Source organism: Pygocentrus nattereri, chromosome 28, assembly GCF_015220715.1.
Source record: "Pygocentrus nattereri isolate fPygNat1 chromosome 28, fPygNat1.pri, whole genome shotgun sequence".
Taxonomy (NCBI): Eukaryota; Metazoa; Chordata; class Actinopteri; order Characiformes; family Serrasalmidae; genus Pygocentrus; species Pygocentrus nattereri.
Genome location: NC_051238.1, coordinates 19,590,244 through 19,601,622, shown reverse-complemented (window position 1 = coordinate 19,601,622; position 11,379 = coordinate 19,590,244). Strand labels below are relative to the sequence as shown.

Genomic DNA, 11,379 nt, shown 5'->3' with positions numbered 1-11,379 from the left:
TGCTGACTGGTTCAAAATTTATGTCTGTATTATTCCACTGCATCCTGCATGAATTCACAACAAATAAGTTTTCTCACATGGACGCCAAATACATGTAGGCAATGTACAATTTTAAATCCACTGTTCAATACATGATCGCTCCACACCTTCAATCTAACAACAACTGTTAAATGATGAACATGAGAGAAAAGTTGATTATTATTAGTTTACCTAGAAAGCTACCAGATGCTCTCCCCCACAGTACATGTTTCTTTCTTGCCAAGGTCCTTGGGGAACCATTTGGGCAAGGCACAAATGAAGACTGCAACAGCCGCAGGACTAATGGATTTTATAGAGAGCTTATGGAGACAGAGCAAACACATTTCTATAAAATAAACCTGGACTGTCCCTCAGTGATGGGAGAAATATGAAGCTTTGAAGTGATCGCTTCAGAATATCATTCACTGTTTGAGATGCTTTGAACAGCATACATGTGCAACATCTGAAAACACATCACGAAAACATCAAGACCCAACAATCTGGATGTTAAGCAAAATTAAGTGTGTAGGCCTTCATGTAAAAATAATATTTCATATTGTTAGATTTAATAAAGTTCATTATTTGTGGACGTAATGTGGAGCAGAGGTATAGACTGAATAAGCTCTATGAAATGATTGGAGTATAATAGAAAATAATGATAGGAAGGCACATCAGGAGATATGCAAAAAAAACTAAATAACAATAATAATAATAATAATAATAATAATAGATAAGCCAAATAACCAATTAGCCAAAAACAGCATGAATCTAATGAATCTACATTTCCTGTACTGTGACTTGGCTGCTTTGATAAAAGCCTTAGAGCACCATTTTGAACAAACATTTTGAAGGATTTCACTGGACTGGATGGGACTGGACTTAACCGAACCGAACTCAGAACCATTAGCCTACTGTGTTTTGCACACAGAGGAATTAGACCTCTGCATTTAAACCATCTGTACAGTGAAACACCCACATACACACACTAGTGAACACACACAGTAGGGGGCAGTGAGCATACTTGCCTGGAGCAGTGGGCAGCCCTATCCACAGTACCCGGGGAGCAATTGGGCAAAGTTTCATATGATGAAAAGCCCAAAGCTTTATTTTCTGGGGTGGGTGGCCATCTGAGCAACACACAGTTGGGGGTTAATCAATAAAATCTTTATTTATTTCAGAGTCCACTGAGGGAGATCCCTGATTTACAAATAAACAATAATTACTGAAGCAAAGAATCAAATAAGTCAAACAACAAGGTAATAATAACGTAAAAACGACACAAAATTAAAATTGTAATGTTTTCAGCTCTCTGATCAACACTATTTATCTTTTTCTAAATTAGGTACATAAATAGCTAAAGGGTCTAAAAAATCATCTATTGATTAACAATTTGGTCAAGGACCACTTTGGACAGTAGCAGTTAGACAGCTAGCATCATTCCAAATAAAGACTGACAGCCCCAAGGCTCATTTATTTCACGGTGTGGCAGTACGACGGGCTCCAAGTGGAGCACAACAGGTAAATAAACACCCACTGCATAACAAAAGGTTGAAGGTCATAAATAGCCAGTGACTATTAGAAAGAGGGAAAGTAATAGTTAAATTAAGTTGGGGCAGTCGTGGGTTGGAGGTTAGGGAACCAGCCTCGTGACCATCCCCAGCGCCATGACAGTCCATGACTGAAGTGAGCAAGACACCTAACCCCCAACTGCTCCCCGGGCACCGTGGATTGGGCTGCTCACCGCTCCGGGCAAGTGTGCTCACTGCCCCCTAGTGTCTATGTGGTGTTTCACTTCACAGATGGGTTAAATGCGGAGGTGGAATTTCCCTGTTTGTGGGATTAAAAAAGTATCACTTAACTTAAATCCACATGGGTAAACAGCTATTTAGCTAGGTAGTTTGCTATTACAACTTTATGAAATAAGGGCTTAAATAAAGAAAACGTTAAATAAATGTAGGCCATCATTGGCAGTAGCTAACCAGCACTTCATGACATATGTTGCTAATGGGAACCACCATGACGATGATTGTTAGATGATTACTTTGTGGTTTGGTCATGTGACACTGTCCCCCAGAGCATTTCTGTAAGGACCTGTGCGAACATCCGTGCCCAGTCCCTCCACGTGGCCTTCAAACCAGTTAACAGGTACATAGCTCCTGTAGGCGCTGCATCGTAGAGTACTCTTCTCTTCTTCAGTAGACAGCCGGCCTTAATCTGTTCCATATTTATTTAAGACTTTTTTAACAGTAGGCCTCCTGAGACTGCATCTCTCACATGTAGAAGGTTACTATGGCTGACGCGTCATAAGCCATCGCATCCACTTTTCACTACAAAAAAATGAGGCTGTGATAGATCTACATTTTTTCCGTGTTTGTCCATAAAGAAATGGCACCATGAACCCACTTGCATTACATCTTTAAGGTGTTCTTCATGAGTTGGATTTGATGGTCATTTCTACCTGAGTTTTTGACTTTCACCAGCAGTAAACCATACCAATATGCCTATAGACTGAAGTGACCACACAAAGGAAATTAAAACGAAAGTAGAGAAATTAAAAAAAAAAATTAAAACACTGTTGCCTTTATAATTTTACAGGTCTATAATGAAGCCGTTTCATCACAAAAGCACTACACAATACTTCAATTTTCCCTTCTTTGTCAGCAGCTGGGAGGAAATCAGATTATACCTGGACTAAGTATCTTTCAGTCTTTATTGTCCATTGGTTCTTGTATTATAGCATTAAGCACATGTGAGCTCGTCATATGGCTTGTTTAGCACCGTGATCTCAAGCAGTGATACACATTTTTGTACAATTGGGCTGTACATTTCCTCAAAAGAGAACAAAAGCCCAAGAAGGATTATATTACCTGTTACTTTCCAGCAGTGCAGTCAAAGAAAACTGCAGCCCAGCCAATCAGAACTCTCACAGCGAAAAAAAGTCAGTCATCTTTCAAAGATCAACTGTCCTTGAAGATGAAAAGAATGTCCTCGTCTGTTCCATAGCTCATTCTTGCCTCTTCAAAATTCAAAATGCTAGTGCAGCACACTCCTGTGCATAAAGAGAGCATCCATGAGTCACTGAGTCGCTGTAATTGCTATTACTTACATATATACAGATATATCCATTCACACTCACAGTCAAACACACATTCACACCTAGGGGCAATTTAACGTGTCCAATAGGCCTGACTGCAGAGATAAAACCAGAGAACCCGGAGGAAACCCAAGAAGACACGGGGTAGAACTCCACACAGTAAGGGACCTGGTCATCTGGCTGAAGCTAAATAATGTAGGTAAGCTGTATTTTGTTTGTTGTTGTTAGAAATGTACATATACATTAACTGCGTAAGAAGGACTGTGACACTGAAGCTAATGACTATCTTTTTAAAGAAAGAAAGAAAAAACGAATGTTTTACCGCTTTCCAATTAACCCATTCAGACACTTCACTCTTACACACGTGCAATACTTACGGTCAGAGTAAGCAGGGTTGTTATAAAAGATGCAGCCAGTGGTACGGTTAAATCCACACACTACCACAAAGTGGCCCTGGTATTCAGGCTTCCGACAGAAACACTTCTGACCCACAGGGAGAAAGCAGCAGTATTTGACCGGAGTCGAACACAGTTCACACACCAGAACTACAGCATTGACGAGCACAATGGCTACATGACCCTGGTCCAGATGAGCCTGGATCTCCTGAACAGTCACAGAGCTAAAGACAAAATACAAATAATTACAAAGAGAAAGTCTGGGGAGGGATCTAAACTGGAAACTGTTATGATCACGCATTCCCATAAATGCTGAGGAACAAACTCAGTATACCATTTTTTCACCACGACTCCTTTGCCCTCTGCTTTCAGGAACAGCTCATTGACTCGGTCTTCTTCCGTGTCAAAATGCTTTTTGTAGAATGACTACAAAAAAAAAAGGCAGAGGATCATTATTAACAGCCGTTTAAGCCTTTTAAGCGTTTTGCCATCTTTTGCATTAACATGGATGTCATGGATGTCAGACCCCTCTCGTCACTGCGGTGGAGCCCTCAAGGGTCCATCTCAGTACCTTTAGTCAGGGAACATAACTGAACCAGATTCCACTGAAATGATATTTTCTCAGATTGACTCCACACACCCTGCCTCGCCTCCAGGCTTTTTATTAAATGGTTCTGTTTTAAAACATTAGTTTATAAAAAGATACAAATCTCTACTTTTCCACTAGAAACAACTTATTTAAGGTTCACAACTGGACCTTAAAACCACTGCTGTACCTTTGAGGGAACGTTTACACTGTTTGTACCTTGATTAATGAATCCTGTACCTGCCTGGTACCTTTATTTCTAACAGTGTACATATTCACTAAAAGAAAAAAAGAATTGTACAGATGCAGTTGCCTACCTGATTCCTGAAGCCCTTGTCCACTCCCAATGTCTGTGTGCAGAAGCAGTGCCTTACACCTAGCTGACACATGAGATATGCGAGGTCGATAGTCCACACGCTCTCCGTCAACTTCAGATCCCAACAGGCTCCCTGGAACTCCTCCTCACTCACTGGATGAAGATACCTGGGGAGTTTGAAAAAACGCAGTGATGTACGATAAAGCTGGCTTATGGCAAAACAGCTGAGCCTAAACTAACACCAGCAGTACAGGTCATAACTCTTTTTTTACTAGCCAAAATATAATGACCAGTAAGAAAATGTATATTTTACTAGTGAAACTTATATTGATATATACCAATGTTATTTTTACTAGTCAAAAATGTACTACTGGTCTCTTTAATGTAAATACAGATATCAACATAAGACTATAAAGATTACACATCTCCACTATGAAAACGTCACTCGTTAATAGACAATTATGACTAGTAATACTGCTGTTCTCACTAGTTATAAATTCAATTTCAGATATCTAAAACTGATTCTTACCAGTCAGAACCCAGTTTTGTAGAAGACACCATACATCAGAGTAAAAGTCACTCACTGTGTATGGCAGGTTATGACTACTGCTATGAAGTTTGCTGAAAGACATAAAAGTGGCCTCGCGCTGTGTGTGGTGGCAGCCCTAGCAAATCTCTTGCCAGCATTTAATTGAACTGGCAGGATACTCTGGCTTTCTTGGCCATGCAAGACACATGAACGTGACCTATGCCAGACAAAACGACCTGCAATAGCTGGTCTCAAAATTTTTGTTTTTTATTCATTGGATTTTACTATGTTTATTTTACACTGGCGCATACATAATAACAGCTCAGATCACGAGTTAACCTACTTTTAAAACGATGTAGTGCTAGTGCAGGAAAACTAGATCTAAAATAAAACCTAGATAATGAAATCACAAATTAAACTCTACTTAATTTCAAACTTTAGGGTCAGGAAAGCTACTCGGCAGCCCGGTCAGTTAGTTAAACAGCTGATCTTCCGGTTGCCAAAACATTGTTCATGTTTCTGGAGCGCACCAGTCACTCCGTCTCTAATGTGATCACCTTTCATACTTCAAATTCTTCTTATTCCCTTTATCTCTCTCTTTCTCGTGCCCTGCACTGACCTGCTGCACACATATCACCCTTTTCCTGCCAAATATCGCTCTCATTAATATTCATGAAACCTCATAGCTGTTTATGTATTTATTAAACTATTGGATAGATCTGATTATAATTTTAACGAGTAAGAATTTGAACTGTAGATCTCTACCCCTTTTTATCCAGTCTCACTAACAGATGAAGATGCCTGTAACGCAACGCTGACTACCCTTATTCTTACTTACTGTAATCCATACTACTCCAACCTTAATTACAGATATCTGCTTCTTTCACATACAGAGCTTAAAAAGCAGGAGTTACTGCTCAACAATGCACTCTGGCTTATTCTTTATAGCCTAAAGAGAACCCTACACATGAGAACTCAGGAGTAGAGATCTTTCAGGACCTGAAACTGCACATCTCTCTAACGCACATCGAACCTAGTCTTAAATAAACCGAAGACATGGTGAATATTAATATTTCTACTAGTGACAAATTCATTCCGTCACTTCACGCATGCTGAATAACTGGAACTATGACATTTCTGAAGAACACGTGAACTTCAGCACTTACTTCAGTACCATCCGCGAACACGCCAGGCCGCAGTCCCAGTGGTAGAGCTGTCGGATAACTGGTACATTTAACAGAACGACATCATCTGCAAAACAAGTGAAAGTGGATGAACCTGGAACCTCAGCGTCTGTTATTGGAGCTTAAGCGCCAAAGGCTGAACAGGTGTGTGATGAGGACAGTTAGGCAGGTATGTGATGAGGACAGTGAGGCAGGTATGTGATGAGGACAGTGAGGCAGGTATGTGATGAGGACAGTGAGGCAGGTATGTGATGAGGACAGTGAGGCAGGTGTGTGATGAGGACAGTGAGGCAGCGTCCCTCTCGGGGTTGATGGACTTATCCCATCTTGTCCCATTCTTCAGCTGCTCATCTCGGAATATAACATTACACCCTAATTCCCAGTCTGACGTCACATTATCAGTTTCTGTTCTGGCGTCACGGCTGGCCAGCTGTCCTGAGACCAGGTAGGTTAAAGGTACTGTTAACTTTCTCTCTCGGCCCACTTACCGGTCATTATGTAAGTGGCTAGTGTCTCTAACGTCCATGTAGAGTTAGTGAGTCCTTCATTCGGTCGCCTGCGATAACACTGCGAAGTCTAGCGGCTCCATAAGCTCGAACAGCTGCGACGGGCTCCGCTGTACTGCCTCCCTGTAGCGCACCGGGCCGTCAGTTCAGTGACCGACTGTGAGCGAGATGCCGCTGTTCTCTGCGGAACCGCGCGATTAAGCCGCGCAATTAAAGCGCACAAAATCCCGGTTAGTAACCGATTGTTACCTCCTCGCTCTGAATCCCCGACTCAAACTACACTCCGAAACAAGCGCTTACTGTGTAACTGTGCACTTACCGCAGGGCATTGCGCCCCCTGCAGTAAAATACAGTTACAACCAATATGTGTCTGTCGATTTTTATCAGTATGAAAACGCCGTTTCTGAAAAAAGACGCTTGATGAATTGGGCCTCCGTGTCTTCGCAACAAAGCCCACATTAACGGCGTTAATCGTGTGGGATCATTAAAGCCGGACACTGGAAGTGCAGCGAGGACGTCATTCAGCATCCAGTGCGATAGGTGGCGACCGCGTCGGCTTCACAATAATAACCTGGAAATTCTTCCTGAGGAACTCCAGCTTAATTCCCGGCGCGCGTGCACTGCCAGGTAACTCCGTTAAAGTTTGTAGTTCGTAAGTAAACAGTTTCTCCGCCTTTTGGGGCCTTGGTAGAGGTTCTGGAGCGGATTCCGCTGTCCGGGTCTGCATCCCGGGTCACCAGAACTCCTTAAAACCAATAAATGACGACGTTGTTTGTAATGTTAGCTGACCTGGCTAAGCTAAGATAGGCTAGGCTAGGCTAAGCTAAGCTAAGCTACTATAATGAGAGGGTTAGGGTTAGAACTCGCGGTTCTGTTGTTTTTGTGTGTTTATAGTGTCTTCAGTGAGTCAGTACAGTTAACCTGAGGTCAGGTATTATAACCACAGGTCAGGCATTATAACCACAGGTCGGGTATTATAACCACAGGTCGGGTATTATAACAGAACCTCGCGGTTCTGTTGTTTTTGTGTGTTTACAGTGTCATAAGTCAGTCAGTACAGTTAACCACAGGTCAGGTATTATAACCACAGGTCAGGTGTTACAGGTCGGGCATTATAGCCACAGGTGGGGCATTATAACTACATGTGGGGCATTATAACTACAGGTGGGGTATTATAATTAGTTTACTAATATTTCTAAGGGAATATCAGAAATGACACACTGTTAAAGAAGCATTATTATATAGCTTAGTACTAAGAATTATTGCTTTTATAGTATTATTAGTGTTTTTTGATGAGTTGAACAGCAATTCCTTTTAATCTTAAATGTTTTCTTGTATTTCCCTCACAGAAGTAACTACATACACTGTGAAGATGTCGATCGGCGTGCCCATCAAAGTCCTCCATGAAGCAGAGGGACACATTGTCACCTGTGAAACCACCACTGGGGAGGTGTATCGGGGTAAACTTATCGAGGCAGAGGATAACATGAACTGCCAGGTAGTGAGAGATGCTCTTGCATAGCGAGAGACCTTCAGCAAAAGATTCTCACTCATGTGAGATATTGATTTAGTCACATCTTATTTCACTTGCAAAAGCTACTGTATTTTCTTACAAACAATATCTTCATATTCTTCTCGCAAAAATATAGTCCTGAAGAATACGGAGTTAAATCTGTCTCAGCGCACTGCTTCTCTACGGCTTTGGCAAGTTAAATTTATATGTCAAGAATGTGAAAACGACCTCCCTGTGGTCATATTTGCACCCAATTTAATTTAATACAAGTAAGTCATCAAAATCTTTATCATATACAACAACAGAAATATAAACTAATGATTATAACAATAGTGGCACACATGGAAATCCTTCAGTTTGATGTGAAAATCTAAATTGTAGACCTTCTATATTTGCGATGTATATTTACGATTAGGCTTTCAGTTAAATAGAGCATAAATAAACAAAATGCTTTATAACTAAATGTTTTTTCCACTTACATGTGCACTGTTATGAACAAATGCAGAGATGATGACATTTCATTACTTTGTTCTTTGCTTTATAATACTTAGACAACATTTACATTTAGCAGACGCTCTTATCCAGAGCAACTTACAAGAAGTGCTTTGTCTGTCTAGAGAAAGTATCTTCGCTAGTTACCAGTACGTTAGAAAGACGGTCCTGAGCTCAGATACTGCTAGAAACAAAGTCAGTGTAGATACCCAGAGAAAAGGAACAGAGCTGAACACAGAACTCTGTGCCGTACAATACAATACAGTAAACTACAAAACACAGTGCAATACAATAAAATATAATATAGAAGTGCAGCACAATATATTGCAATCAATACCTAATTCAATGCTCATTTAAGAGCTGTGTAAAGAGACGGTCTTCAGTCTACGTTTGAAGACAGCGAGAGACTCTGCTGTACGGACAGCCAGTGGGAGTTCATTCCTCCACCTGGGCTCCAGTACAGAGAACAGTCTCGACGTTTGTCTTCCACGCGCCTTGAAGGATGGCGGGTCAAGCCGAGCTGTACTCGAAGCTCGAAGGGCTCGTGGTTCAGTTCGAGATTTCACCATTGCCATCAAGTTGGTAGGGGCTGGTCCATTTTTGGCTTTGTAGGTGGCATTAGGGTTTTAAATCTGATGCAGCTCCAGGAAGCCAGTGAAGGGAGCGCAGCAGTGGGGTGACGTGGCTGAACTTGGGCAGATTGAAGACAAGCCGTGCTGCTGCATTCTGGATGAGCTTCAGAGGCTTGATGGCCACATGGGAAGACCAGCCAAGAGCGAGTTGCAGTAGTCAAGCCTTGAGATGACAAGAGACTGCACTAGCACCTGGGCGGCCTCTCGGGTGAGGAAGGGTCGGATCCTTGGGATGTTGTACAGGAGATATCTGCATGACCGAGTCAGGTTCGCGATGTGAGTTGAGAACGATAATTGGCCATCCAGAGTCACACCAAGACTTCTCACCTCTACAGACAGAACAATCAGAGGGTTCTCAAATGAGATGGTAAGATCATGATGAGGAACTGTAGTTGCAGGGATGAATATCAGCTCAGTCTTGCTAGGACTGAGCTTCAGGTGGTGAGCTGCCATCCATGAAGAGATGTCAGACAGACATGCCGAGATGTGACTGGAGACCTGTGTGTCAGAGGGTGAGAAAGAAAACATTAGTTGAGTGTCATCAGCATAACAGTGATAAGAGAAGCCATGAGAATATATTACATCACCAAGAGCGCTAGTGTAAAGATAAAAGAGAAGAGGACCCAGCACCGAGCCTTGTGGCACACCAGTGGAGAGCCTGCATGGAGAGGATGTGAACCCTCTCCATGTTACCTGATAAGAGTGATCCTCCAGATAGCAGCCAGTGTGATTTTTTTTTTTTTTTTTTTTTTTTTTTTTTTTTTTTTTTTTTTAAATCATCATTGGTTTGCCTCTCTAGCTACTGAAAGGTCTTGGTATCAATGCCAAACTGAACCTGTAGAGAATTAAAACTTGGTTAGGGAACTATACTGGGAGCACCACAACTCTGGATTATGGATAGACAGACAGATAAACACTATTGATCCTGAAGGAAATTTATCAGCCACTAGCAGTCACACAACACGGTACAGTAATAGTAGTGAGGGTGTAGACAATATAACAAGAAGAATACATATAAAAAGATAAAAAGATCCTCTACAGGCAGATATACAAATAGAAAAATACAACAATCAGTAATAAGATCTATAACCTGAGAGGAAAGAAGCAGTGCAATGATGACTATACAGGGAGGCACAGGTGATGGTGTTTAATGACCACTGAATGAATAAATATGTGCAGATATTGGTACCAAATAAAGTGTCTAGTGTCCAGATGTGCAAGATGCGCAGTATGCGTATGACTGATTAATTTCCCTTATTGCTTGTGACTTTTAACTTTTTTATGCACATGTACACAACTCTGATATCAGCATACCTGAGTATTTACAGAGCACCAGATGGAATTTGTTATTTAGTAGAAAAATGAATTTACTGCCGACTGTACTAACCACTTTCATTACGTACTGTTTCTCCTCTCTCTGCAGATGGCAAACATCACTGTGACATACAGGGATGGCCGTGTGGCCCAACTAGAGCAGGTCTACATCCGTGGTAGTAAGATAAGGTTCCTTATCCTGCCTGACATGTTGAAAAACGCTCCTATGTTGAAGAGTATGAAGAACAAAAACCAAGCAGCTGGAGCTGGCCGGGGCAAAGCGGCCATTCTCAAAGCGCAGGGTACGCATATTTTTTAGTCCTCTAAAATGCCTTCTCTTTTCTCTTGTCTGAAGTTTGTTAATCGTTTCTGTATGCTCATGAGCTTATCTTTCCATCATTATTAGTATTTGTTGAGAAATTGGCTATGAATCCCTTTTGATGCATCAATTTAATTTAATTTAACAGTGGCCGCCAGGGGTCGTGGACGAGGAGGACCTGGCAGAGGGAATATATTCCAGAAGAGAAGATAGTTTTCAGAATTTTTTTTTTCACAACAATATTTTTCTCTCGCTCTATATATATATTTCAATATTTTTTTAAATCGACTGTATTTTGATTTCCTTTCACAAAAATAAAGCTTTGCAATGTTGTTTATATATCAATATTGTTTATATAAGGTTTGTATTATTTGTGTGTTTTTCTCCAAGACCACAACATTCCCATGATGTAGCTTGAACTAACTAACTGACCTGTTCTCCAGGATATTCATCTGGCGTCTAGGGGTGTGTGTGTGTGTGT

The 11,379-nt window shown here is 41.3% G+C and overlaps 2 protein-coding genes across 4 annotated transcripts; one reads left to right on the top strand and one right to left on the bottom strand.

Annotated features, from left to right (window-relative positions):
* Positions 1 to 2,602: 2,602 nt before the first annotated feature.
* Positions 2,603 to 7,040, bottom strand: gucd1 (guanylyl cyclase domain containing 1). Its single transcript, XM_017719099.2, has 6 exons — positions 6,611 to 7,040; positions 6,105 to 6,189; positions 4,411 to 4,576; positions 3,842 to 3,933; positions 3,490 to 3,731; positions 2,603 to 3,067 (listed from the first exon to the last, which is right to left on the bottom strand). The coding sequence occupies exons 1-6, from the start codon at positions 6,615 to 6,617 to the stop codon at positions 2,976 to 2,978; spliced, it is 684 nt and encodes a 227-aa protein (XP_017574588.1). The 5' UTR covers positions 6,618 to 7,040; the 3' UTR covers positions 2,603 to 2,975.
* Positions 6,545 to 11,243, top strand: snrpd3 (small nuclear ribonucleoprotein D3 polypeptide). 3 transcript variants are annotated; one of them, XM_037535805.1, is made up of 4 exons: positions 6,545 to 6,567; positions 7,978 to 8,126; positions 10,689 to 10,881; positions 11,047 to 11,243. In XM_037535805.1, exons 2-4 carry the CDS (start codon positions 8,001 to 8,003, stop codon positions 11,109 to 11,111), a joined length of 384 nt encoding a protein of 127 aa, XP_037391702.1. In that variant the 5' UTR covers positions 6,545 to 6,567; positions 7,978 to 8,000; the 3' UTR covers positions 11,112 to 11,243. The 3 variants fall into 3 exon arrangements, with proteins under 3 accessions (XP_037391702.1, XP_017574589.1, XP_017574590.1); XM_017719100.2 differs by lacking the exon at positions 6,545 to 6,567 and adding an exon at positions 7,176 to 7,255; XM_017719101.2 differs by lacking the exon at positions 6,545 to 6,567 and adding an exon at positions 7,221 to 7,280.
* Positions 11,244 to 11,379: the final 136 nt, after the last annotated feature.